The sequence below is a fragment of the Crocodylus siamensis genome, chromosome 1 (assembly GCF_052110815.1).
Source record: "Crocodylus siamensis isolate JL-2025a chromosome 1, ASM5211081v1, whole genome shotgun sequence".
Taxonomy (NCBI): Eukaryota; Metazoa; Chordata; order Crocodylia; family Crocodylidae; genus Crocodylus; species Crocodylus siamensis.
In genome coordinates this window covers 67,096,437-67,109,208 of record NC_143395.1, presented here as the reverse complement: position 1 = coordinate 67,109,208, position 12,772 = coordinate 67,096,437, and the positions used below count along the sequence as shown (strand labels likewise).

Below are 12,772 nucleotides of genomic sequence, written 5' to 3'. Positions count from 1 at the left end.
CCCCGCCCCCGGCCCTGGCTCCGCGGGATCATCTCGGCGTCGCCGCGGCTGCAGCTCGAAGCTGGCGACATGGAGCGCGTCCCGCGCCCGGCTGGGCCCCGCAGGCCCCAGTTGCTCGCCCCGCAGCGCGGCTACGCCCTCACCCGCGACCCGCGCCTCAACAAGGTACCGGCGGCACCTGCTGGGGCCGGGCCGGGCGCGGGGAGCGGCGGCCGCAGCCCGCCCGTGTCGGCCTCAGGGTCTGGGGGCGGCGGCGACGAGGCCTTCCCGACCTGTGGGGGAGCCGAGTGAGGGGCCGGGCCGGGCCGCCCGGGGGGGCGTGCGGACCTGCCCCTGCGCCTGGCTGGGGCTTCAGTACGAACTGATGGGGTTGGAAGCTGGAAACGATCGTGTTTGCTCACGGACTGTTGTGGGCTGAAGCCTTATGCGAATAAGTCGTGGTGGTCTTTCCGTCGGGGGCTATAACTCGGGGGTGAGGAAATGAGAGCGGGGCCATTCAAGTGGAAGCATTTCTTTATTTCATCGTAAGAAAGCGCTGATAGTATGCCCACAAATCTGGTCAGGCTTTCTGAGAGTGACCTGAGTGTTGAACTTGGTGCAGCAGTGAGCTGTCTCAAAGATTATCAGAAAGTTTGACCACTTTTTTTTTTTATAGATCCTACTGGTGCAAGGGTTGAAATTGTCGTGCAAACACAATAATTAGCCTACACTTGGCAGCACTGCCCAGCTCATTGCAGAAGATGAGGTGGACGTTGTCCTGTGTGCTGTTCGCTCTGGTCAAGCGGATGCCAACTGCCAGAAACCTGCATTTCTCTAGCTCCCTGCAATGGTTGATTCATAACAGGGGGAAGGGGGTGGAAAAAAAATTAAACAAACTTAGGTATATTAGGGAGATGAATAGCCCTCTTGTTCCTGCTGGTTGTCCTTGGGCACGAGGATTCCTCAGCAGTTCTCCTGTGGTGTCTGTGTGCGCCTCTGCCTGCAGAGGCCCAAGTAAGGTCTTGTGGGGTCAGGGGGAATGAAAAATGACTGAAAGCCATAGAAAGCCACTTTTCCATCCATTTCTGTTTCTTTTAAAGAAGGAGGCATGTGTCTCTGTAAAATAGAAACTTTCAGCACTCCCTTAAAGAAGCTGGAGACAAGCAGCAGCCCTTCCTTTAAGAAGGAGAACATTAGGCTGAGCACATACTCAAAAAATGCGTCTAATAAAAGTCACTTCCAGACCTTATGAGACCCTCTCAACCCTTGTTCTTATCCAGCCACCTTTCCCTCAAATGCCACTCTTGGGTAGAAAAGATTGCTATTGGGTTTCCTACCTGTCTTTTAACTTCTTTTCTGTTCATCTCATTTCTACCCTGGAGAACTTTTATAATCTTTTCTCCAGTACCTGATGAAGGGTGTTTGTGCCCGAAAGCTTGCAATTAAAGATTTTTTCGCACCAAAAAAAAAAAAAATCTTGTTGGTCTAATAAAAGATACCATCTCTACTAGGAGTCCTGATTGCCTATTTATCAAATGCATTTGAAATGACTTGTAAAATGCTGTGATTTGATACCTGTTGTGTTTTAGCAGGGTACTTGAACTGCCACTGTCCCTTTACATTAGGTGCAATCTCTTCCCTTTACTTTAGTGAGACAGAACTGCTCATACTTCCTTTCTTGGGTTTGTTAAAAGAACAGTAGAGATCACTTTTTCAGACTACCAGGACTGAGAGAGAGGGAGAGAAGAGGGGCATTTCCAGCGATGTAGCAATATGGATGACTTAGAGAGGAGGGATGGGGAGAAAATAAGGAATTTGGAAGTCACTTCCAAAAAAACCCCTCTTGCTGTGGTAGTTTGTGATGTGGCTGTATATAGGTAGTAGGTGGCAGAGGAGAATGCTTAGTCCATTTCTTATCAAAAGCACTATTTTGCAGAAATCAGAATTAACTTGAGAGAGATATTTTAATGATTCTAAAGTATAGGGGAGCATTTGCAGTTCTTGATTTAAAAAAAAAAAGAAAAAGGAAATGATTCTGCAAACTAAGAGGTCTCTGAGATTTAACAAGTGTCAGCACTTTCATTTAGTTTGTTGTGCCACATCTTACTGGCTTTTATTTTTGAGACAGAAATTTGTGTTGTGGGAGTAGGTCAGGACCAAATAATCTTATCTATTGGGTGACTTCTGGTAAAATAATGTAAAATTGACTTGTTTTAAAGAATGTTTGCTAATCTCCCTCTTTGTTTTAGCTTATTTTCAATGGCATTACAATAATACCTAGCAGGAGTGGGCTGTCTGACACTGGACTTAGTTCATTTATGTTACCCACTATGAGCATTAATACAGTTGTGTTTCCCTTTTGGGGAAACCCATGGCAAAATCATGGCCTTGTGATGCAAACAAAGCTGGAAATCCCAGGTTATATTTTTGTGGGGAATTGGGTGTCACTCAGTATTAGGACTGTTAGATGTGCAGAACTGATTCACAAGATAAACTAAGATGTTTCACATAGGACTGTAATGTCAAAAACATTCTGACCTGTTACGCTTTTTCTTAGTTCTTTGCAATAGAATAATTGTCCTGTAATTTTTCCATAATCAGAAAAATGATTGAAAACTAAGAGATGGCATTTTTCTGAGAGATGGGTTGAGTCTAACAGGGGGTACCCTGAGTCTGAAGGTTGAGAACTACTGCTCCAGTGTGCCTTTAATCATAACCAGAAACTCAGGATTTTTTACCTCTCATCCATAAATGGTAAATAGCGATGTAGCAAAATGCACACCTTTAGCTTCTTGGAAAGATGTTGTGAAGGAGAGAAACTTTTTCCAGTTTCTGTTGCTAATAAGTTTGGGCCCCAAAGAAAAGATCACTTGGTGAAATGTAATGATCTGTGATACGAAGGAAGAAATGCTGGATATGACAACATCTCAAAATAATGATTCACTTCAGGCAGAGAAAATCTTTAAATAACATGTTAAACATGTTAAAATTTGTAAATGCATCTGACTTATCAGAAATGTATGTTTCCCTAGGATTCCTTAATAATCATGAAACTGGTATTTTTCAGTTGGTATATTTGCTGCATTGGAGGAAAAGGCAGGGTGGGCTTATGCATTGCATGATCATTTGTATTTGATTCTTGGTGCCATTTTCTTAGGTGTAGCGTGAGGTGTTGTGGAGTATTCTGTTTTGCTTAGTATTCTGTTTTGCTTCTGATGTGACTCTTAATGCTTTAAGTTTATTAGCATTTAAAGATGTTTATCCCAATAATGAAACACATTTTGATTCTAAATAGCTTATTTTTTCTTTCTCGTCTATTAAACCAGGAGCTTATCAGGTAAAATTGGCTATTTTAATTGCTGAAGAGAACGAATGATGCTAGATTTTGAGGAGAAGATCAAATGGCACATGAGTGTTAGACAGCATTAGCTACTGGCTTCTGAATATCATATTTACTTGAATTTAAGTTCAGGTTCTCCCTTCTCCCATTCACCATGGGGAGGAAGCCCCTTGTCTTGTATTTGAGTATAGGTTGGGGAGGGTGAAAGTGTGGGGAGGCAGCAACTACATCTCTGACTCCAAGCCCAGGGTCAGAGTTTGACTGCAGCTGCTACACCCTGCAGCCACTGCCCCCTACAGCTTCTGTTTGATCTCCCCCCCCCCCACCTGTGCAGGTGAGGGGTTCAAGTGGGAAGGGGCAGGCCTCAAGGTACAGGGACCTCGGGGGCAGGTACTCGGTGCAGCAGGCAGCTGTGGGGGCAAGTGGGAGGAGAATAGGCAGCAAGGGCCCCTTTACTGTCTGCCCCACCATCACCTGCTTCCCTGTTGCTACTATTCCTACTGCTGGTGTGTGTATGGGGGGAGTGTATGAATGTAATGATCCTCCAAAAATTAGATTCTAGAAATAGAAAATGTTAACAAATATATACATTTTCCATGTCTATAATTTAATTATGGAAGGTCGTCTTTAAATTTAGAGTAATCTTGGATTTGGGTAAATATGGTAACTGTTTCTCAGGTTAGCCTGGTACATTAGCTATCGATGTAGCAGATGACAATAGAACTGCAATTGCATGTATATTGACACTGCCCGGGCCTGAACAGCTTCTTGCCTGAACCTTGCTGGGGTGCAAAAACTAGGTGGAGCAGTGCCCAAGTTCTCCAAGGGGTCTGATCTGTTGGGTATGGTGAGACCATCTCTAACAAGATTTGGCCCATTACAAGATACAGTTGTAGCTTTTTTTATTTTTAAAATACGGCCAGAGGAGGAGTTAATAGGAACAGTGCCCACTTTTTATTTAATGGCCTAGTGATTACAGCAGTTATCCAGGAAGTGGAAAACTTGGTTTTAAGCCCTGTTTGGCTGCAGGGATCCAAACTCATGTGTCTCACCTATCATTTTGTTTTTCATGTACTATATTGCCTTACTAGACTCTTGACCTGGAGAAAATAAAATGCATCTCTTTATTAGGTGGGGGACATAAGTAAAAGGCCGTGAGACTTTAGTGCCCAGTTAGTTGATACCCAAACAAGCCTATATGTTGTAAAAACAAGACCTGGTGAAGGAGACCAAGGAACATTTTGTGACATCATTACTTGGGTGTTGGGTGGAAAGAAGTAGGGTTTCTTACAATGTCCAAAATGTATAACTTCAGGATTCAGAAGAGGTAAATTCTTCTTCATTCTTTTTATGAAGCATTATGGAGTTGATATTTTTAGCTGATGATTTTGAGATTTGTTTATTTTAAAATGTTAGGGCCTAACTATTTCAACACTATCTTCTGTACTGATCATAAATGCTTGCATATGCTCTTATGGTTGTATGACATAATTACATTGAAACCCCCCCACTTCATTTAAGAGATTAGGGACTGTTGCTCTTTATAAATGTAGACTTTTGTCCTGTGGAGTGTATATATTTTTAAAATGCCCCAGAATGCATTTTGGTGTCTCAAGAAAGACAAGAATTTCCTGTTAAATGGCAATTCATCCAGGAGTGCTCTTTAAATTGGTGGGTGCTTTCTTCATCAGAGTGGAATGCATAGTTAGAAGAAATGTGTTTTCTTGGGTCTGTATACTTCCGTATTCTTCCTTCCTTCCTCTCCCACACCCTTCCTATAATCTCCTCCTTTATCAGTTTTTGCCACGTTCTTAAGATTAATAATCTGCATATGTGTGCAACTTTAATACCGTACAATGAATAGTTATAAGCTCTGAAGTCTTCAGTATTCTAAATCCTTTGATACCTCTAGCTGGAATTCAGTAAGCTTGTGACTTCATGGCATGGTACAGCAAAGTCTGCAGTGAATTTACAGGTTTCACTTGAGGGAACCAGTGATGAGATCATGCTTAGGAAGTTACAGTGATAAAGCTGACTGTGGAAGGCAACAGATTTTTCAGAGGAAATGGAGGATATGTTGAGCAAGTATGTCTCCATAACAAACAAGTTTCTCTTGATTCCAAAGCTTGCTTCAGTGAAGTGCTGTTAAATATAATTCTTCACAACTCTGTTCCTCTTTCTAAAACTTTCCTGAATCCTTGCTTACACCTGAATAATAAGTTTTTTCATTCTTCTCAGCCCTTCAGATCCACTCTTGGAAACACTAAAATTGATATAGTAGAATTTAGTAGCATTAGATTCCTTATTCCCATACCAGAATGCATGTATGAGAGTCAAATAAGGTACATAAAGCTGTAGCAAGCAGGGGCTGCTGATGAGGACTATTTGAATGGAGAATCTTGACAATTTTGACAGCCAGGAAAGAATTAGTTTGCTAATAAGTTACATGCTAAGGTATAGTCTGTTAAAGAATAATGGATTATATTTAAAGTGTATCTTACAATAATAAGCATATCTTATGATATATAAGCTCAAGTGACTATGTATAATGCTTGTATATATAGCTATGTACACCTAGCTCAGAAGGGCTACTCAGCACTGACAGGAGTGACTATAGCTATAGCTTTGTGTAACTAATGCTGATGGTGTCAATAGTCACTCCTGTCAGTGCTGAGTAGCCCTTCTGGGCTAGGTATACATATACAGTATAAGGAAGAAATTGTGCATTTAGGATGCACAGTTCACTTTTTCCTTTCCCCCTTCCTGACTGGAGAGGGAGGTGGTGGAATAGGTGCAATAGTAGTAATTTATTATTTAATGGTAGTAATTTATATATTAAGTACGTTTGCTTGTGGTCAGGCATCTACATGTGTGCTACTGCGCAGTCAATAATCGAGAGTAAATTTTGCTACTTGCATTTTCAGGTAGCAAATTTATTCATGATTAGAGCACATTACTGTGCAGTAAGCATCTGTAGGTGTAGACAGTGACGCTTATTGCTTAGTAATTAGTTCTAATCTTGAGTAAAGCATCTTGTGTAAAGCTCCAAATGCATAATAAAATATGGTATTATTGCAATTTATTTTCTGAAAAAATTTTGACAGTCTCATGCAGAGCTTTCCTTAGGGGTGTGCGGGGACTGGGTCATATCAGCCTGTGTGGGGCCCAGGTGTATGTGTGTGGAGGGTGGTAGTGAGCAGCCAGAGCCAGTGGAGTAGTGGGGGGGGGGGCTGTGACGATCGCCCCAATTCAAACCCCCCCCTTTGGGACAGCCCTGGTCTCATGTATTCATCTTCAAATAATAGCTATATGTAGAAGCTGGTGCAATTGTCACTATTCCGTACAACATGGAGACCTGCAGCAGCCCGGACTATCTAGACTCTAGGTCAGCTCACAATCACAAATAGTGCTGTGTTAATATATAAATCAGCATGGGGTAATATTTAAAAACAATTTAAAGACCTGGTATTACTTCCAGTAGTGTAAATTGTTAGTGCAAACCTGGTATAGGATCAGAATTGATACGTAAACCCATAGTAAAGCACATCTCTGTAAGATATGTAGGGTGTGAGTTCTTTTATCATTTAGAACTCATTTCAGATTGGATTTTAAAATACTCTGTAAACTTGGAAGGTTTGGAATTACTGTAAGAAGGTAAGGGAGGAGTTGGCAACCCCTAGCACGTGTGCCAGAGCATGACATGTGAAAACATTTTGCTTGGCATTCCAACACGTGTCGTGGGGGAGCCATAAGGGGCCTGATCCTTCTTGTGGCAGCGCAGCCCCAGCCTCTTCCCTTTCCTTCACCACAAGGTGTTCATGCACCTGCTGCTGGCATCAAACTGGTCCAGGGCTCTTCAGACCCTGATGCAGCCACTTTCAGTCTCCTGGCTGCTTGCCACAGCTAGGCTGTGCTCTGGGCAAGCCTCTGCCACACCTCACGAGGTCTGGGTTGTTTGCAGCACGGGGGGCTGCATGTGGTTGCACTGGAATCTGTGGAGCCCTGCCCTGGCTCATCGCTGGCGGTGGGTTCACATGCACCTTGAGCTGGATGGCAGGAAAGGGGCTAAGGCTGTGCTGCCATGAGGGATCAGGCCCCTCATGGGTCTGATGCAAAAATTGCGGTTCGTTTCTTTTGGAGGCTCGCGAATAATAATTCTTAGGCACATGCTATTAGCAGCACAAAAGGTGTATTTGCAAATAGGGTCAGAGCAGAGACAGGAAATCTCAGATTACTCTGCCACCGAGGAAAACTCTTAGCTGGTTTTTATCTCTTCTCCTGGGCACGTGTGCAGAAACAGGAACTCTTACAACTTATTTCCGGTTCATACAAACATACATGTGATTACGTCACGTCATCTGTCGCATGTGCATTATAATTAACTACTTAAGTATGCGGGGCAGATAGGCATATATGCATCAGCTAATTACGCACGCTCAGAAAGCTCTCTAGGTCACCAAGAGTTGAAATCCCCCCCCTTCAAGGACACAGTCAGTTGAATTCCAGCTTCTGTAATCTGCATGTAAATGGTCAGAGGGAGTGTGTGATTTAGTGTAAGAAAGGCTGACAGATTGGCCAAGGAAGAAAGGGAGTGATTCTTTAGCACAAAGGGTCCTTGGTAGTGTTTCTGCTTATCAGGTACGAGATGCAAACTGTGCATTTCTAACAACACTCTATTCATTATGCATTCCTAATAATATTTCTAACAGGTCCCCTGCCTCTTCCCTGCTGTACTAGCCCAATCCCCCTCTCCCTGCTTCCTGCCCTGCCTGTTTTCAGAGGTACTGCACTGCTCTACTTCTCTTCCCTTCCCTTCCCCTTCTTACCTGCTGGACTGGTCCCCACCCGGTGCTAAACGATAACCAGTAAGTACCCCTCCCCTGCCCCCCGGTGTTTGCTTGGCACACCAGCATCTTACAAGTAGACGTTGTGGGGTTTTTTTGGTGCTTTACCCAAAAGTGTTGCTGACACCTGAGGTGGGTGATACTCTGTCTCAGAATTAAAATTGGCAAAACAACCCATTTTAAATATTCTGTCCTTATTTTTGCATTAAGAAGTAGAGGAGATGGTCCTTAAACAAGCTGGAGGTTTTTGGGTGGGGACTTCCATTTAAAGTCCTGCTGATCCCTAAATATGGTGTCAGGAAGGAAATTTTTTTTCCTAGGTATAATGCAATACAGATCATGGCTTGTTTGCCTTCCTTTTTAGCGTAGAATGTGGTTCTTTTTTAGAGCATATATTAACCAACTGCTCTCCTGATTCTTTTTTTTTCCTCCCCCGCATCTGACTCTTACTGCTTTTTTTCTTTAAACTTAACATAAATTTCTTCGAGGAGTTGGATTTACTAGGACTACAAGTCTCAGATTCATATTAGCCCCAATTAAGAGGTAATGAAAATGGTGTAATCTGTATTTAGATGCCTGTACATAGTTAGGAATTTAAATTTAGCTGCTCAATTTTGGAAAGTTTGGCCAGTATGGAAATTTTAATAGGCCTAATATAAAGCTTTCAGAATGGCATAGTTTTAGTACTGCATGTTTCCCATGTAAAAACGGTATAATGTGTCATTTCAGAATATTAAATGAAGGGTTTTTTTGCTGTATTTTTGTTTAATGAAGCTGCTGATTTTTCCAAAAGCAACAGTTTTGAGTGCTTTTTGTTATCTTTATATGGAGGAAGCTGGTTTTTATCAGGTTTTTTCCTTCAGCATAAATAACTAATACACTTGACATTCTTGGAAACAGCAACATGTTAATGTAAAATAATTTTTGAAGCATAGCTAACAAAAACAGTCGTATTTGAGGAAACAAAATTCACTCTTATAAGGAAAAAACAGCAAGTACACTGATATCTCACACAATTGTTTCTGTCAAAAATTGATATACATCTGACCTGACCTTAAAGCTCAGAAGGAATTTTTGACCTTTGAATATGCTCACTTCAGCTGTTTGTAGTAGACATGCTATCTTATGAAGGGAAGTTAGGTCCGCATATAAGTCTTTGCAGTATTAGGGCCATAACTTGTATGGCATTACTGACAAAATATTACCCTTTTAATAATAGTGTAAGTAAATATGCTATTGTATTTTGTGCAGATTTGGGCTTGGTTTTGATCTTTTGCGTGTTAAAATATCAGTTGCACATAAAATATCCAAAATTGTTAACTTAATAATTAGCTGCATGAAGATTCATTTTTAAACATAATTCTGTACTTTTGAACACAAAGGACATATAGTAAAGTCAGTAATATTGGCATGTGCTTCTGCTTTTAACTGTCACCAGTGTCTCTGGGAGCTATATATGAGCTACAACAGTGGTGCTCAACTTCTGGCCCATGGAACAGATCTGGTCCATGAGGCTATGTCATCAAGCCCATGGGTCTCCTCATGTGTCCAGAAATTTGGCATTGGGGGAGCAGTGGTAGCATTAGTTGCTGCTTCCATGCTGTCACCTGGGGAGCCCCACAGGCTGCATGACATGGTGCTGCCTGTTAAGGGTAGGACTGGAAGATTGAGCATCACTGAACCATGAAGTTTGTAGCACAAAAAAAAAACGTTGTGGAGGGAGGGGGACTGCCCCCCCTCCCAAAACCCCCCTGGGTAAACCCTGGCTGGAGTCTGGGGCCAGGGAGGTGGTTTGAACACCCCTTCCCTCACCCTCACTTACTGCTTGCTGGGTGCAGCTGTGGGCTACAAATCCCAGAAGCACCTAGAAGCAGGAAGAAGTGATGAGCAACCCCTCAGAGTCCTGCTGCTATAGTTCTGGACTGCAAATCCCAGAGACTTTCAGGGGCAGCAGGAAGAGGAAGCGAGCACACAGCCCTACTGGCGCACACACTGGCTATGTGCCAGTAGGGTGGCCATCCTAGAGGACAGTCCAGTTGTCCTCTGTCCTTTATTGATATGAAACCCGACGCCTTTCTCTTCAGGAGAAAAATAGAGGACATAAAGGTGTTGGATTTTGTATCAATAGAGGACAGAGGCAGAATAGCAGGAAACCAGAATGTCCTCTGTGATGGCCACCCTATGTTCCAGAGAGCTGTGCTCCAGCGCCTTCCAGCTTCTGGCCTCTATGTTCCAGAGAGCTGTGCTCCAGCGCCTTCCAGCTTCTGGCCTGAGCCCGAATCTGCAAAGACTGAACTGATTCAGCCTCAGGCTTTTTGACCGTCTGTATTTAGCCCTACAATGCTGATCAGCTGGTCAACCTAATTCTCTGTAGAAGCAAAGAGGCATTCCTCTTGCACAGGGCCAGGGTCCCTTGACTCGCCAGTCCCTGACTGACAGTAGCTGGGGCTGCAAGCACAGTTTGCCAGTAGGGGTTAGGGACACAGTTCAGGGTGTATTTGACAGCCCTGGTGAGAGGTAGCAGTAGGAAACAATGCACCCAGGGATTCTGGAGACCTTAGGGAAGCCCTGTCGCTTGATATGTAGCAGCCGGAATCTCTGAGCTCCCTGTCTCTTCTCTGGCTTCCACTTCCTGTCTCTGTCTGAGGGGACAGGGAAGTGCAGTGCAGCACAACGTGCAGGGAGTGATCCTGGGACTCTGCAGGGGGAACAGGGAGTGTGTATGCTCGTGTACAATGGAGTCATGGTGGTGGGATGCATGTGCGTGGTGCAGCATGGGAGTGTCCATATGGTGTGGGGTGTAGGGACCCATGTTCCCCACTAGTGTGGCTCATGCAGTATGTGACCCCTGGCCACTTTGAAGTTGGATGGTCCTGTTCTGCACTAGCAAATAATGGGTCCAGCGGCTTGCTGGAGGGCGAGTCCAGCTGAGACGGCGGGGACTTTGCCTTGCCGTGGAGCCTAGCCTGCAATGCCACGTGCCGCCTTGGGAAACTCATTGGCTGTGCCTGGACCTGGACCGAGGAGCGCCGGCAGCTGGGAGTCTTCCTGCATCCAGCCCTGCACGCCAATCGCATCACCGTGATGCCCCGCATGAGGATCTTCCTGGAGAAGTTCCTGAAAGACACCATCCAAAACAAGTATGCTGGCGACCTGAGGGCCAAACCCGACCAGGGCATGGTCTTCGATGTCACCTCAAAGTAGGACGCTAGCAACCACTTCATGCCCAGTGGGAGCGTCACGTGCTTTGCAGACTGGCGCTTCCTCCACCGCGCCTGCCTCAACTACCTGCCTCTGAATGGGGCTGTGTCCTTTGGCTACCGGGACAAGAGGTGTCGACGGTGTGGCTACGTGGCAGAGACCCTCCCCCACGTGCTGTGCAGCTGCAAGCCGCACACCAGAGCCTGGCAGCTCCGCCACAATGCTGTCCAGGACCACCTGGTGAGGGCTGTCCAGGCCGTGGCAGGGGAGACCTCCATGAACCGCACCGTCCCGGGCTGCGAGAGCCAGATGCGACCCGACATAGTCATCACCAGTGAAGAGGCCAAGAAGGTCGTGATCATGGATGTCACTGTCTCCTTCGAGAACTGGCGCCAAGCCTTCACCGATGCCCGGGCTTGCAAATGGGAGAAGTACGCCTTGCTGGCTGACACCCTGAGGGGTCGTGGCTATGACGTGACGGTCGACGCGCTCATCATGGGAACACTTGGAGCCTGGGACCTCAGCAACGAGAGCGTCCTGCATGCCTGCCACATCTCCTGCTGCTACGCCAAGCTGAAGTGCTGCCTCATGGTGTCTGACACCATCCGTTGGTCCTGCAACATCTACGTGGAACGCATCACGGGCCACCACCGGTACTCCGACCCCACCAGACGAGTCGCTGCTGGATCAGACCCAGAGGGGACTGCCTGAACCATCCCCCTCCCGCACCAGATGGACCTTCACTTCCAAAAGGATTCTTTAGCCACGGATGACCCTGCTCTACCCGAAGAGGACCCCTGTGATGAGACTCTATATGGACTGAGATACTTCCTTCGAACCACTTCCTCCACCATTGCGGACCATTGTAACGGGTTTGTGTGGATCTATCTCCTTTCTCTCAGCGTCGCGAACCCCTGCCCCCCCGGGCTTAGATGGCTAACATTGTATCTCCTGTAACCTAGTTGCGTTCCCCTCCTCACTCCCATCCCTCTATTGTTAGTCCCTCGCTTCGGCGATCTGTATTTCACTACCAGCTTTGTCATCTTTTTTGGATTCTCAATCCTAAACATTTACTAATAAAGTCCATCTGTTTTTATTGGGTGATAACTTGAATGTATGTCATGTCACAATTTATTACATGATTACCATCTTAATTACATGATAAATTTAATTGTCTGTGAGGGATCAAAAGAAATTATTCATATATAATGCTAAGCGTTGCAGAAATGTTTGCAGAGGCAGGCCTAAGCTGTCTACAAAATCCATTTGTTGCTGCAGACAGAGGATTTTCTGCTTGCAGCATCAAAAGTGTACTGATTTGGATGAACTGAGACAGTTGTAGCTGTTCTACGAGGTGTAATATGTCTTTATGGTAGTGTGAACGTGTGGCAGATGCAGAAAATAGAGC

At 44.9% G+C, this 12,772-nt stretch overlaps 1 protein-coding gene across 2 annotated transcripts in view; it reads left to right on the top strand.

The window, feature by feature from the left end:
• The window catches only part of ME1 (malic enzyme 1), a 297,390-nt gene continuing 284,618 nt past the window's right edge, over positions 1-12,772 (top strand). Inside the window, exon 1 of one of the 2 annotated variants that reach the window (XM_090035718.1) lies at positions 1-165. In XM_090035718.1, coding sequence (XP_089891844.1) covers positions 70-165 — 96 coding nt within the window. In that variant the 5' untranslated portion in view covers positions 1-69. The remainder of the gene's footprint in view (positions 166-12,772) is intronic. The other variant, XM_090035726.1, reaches the window with a different exon arrangement.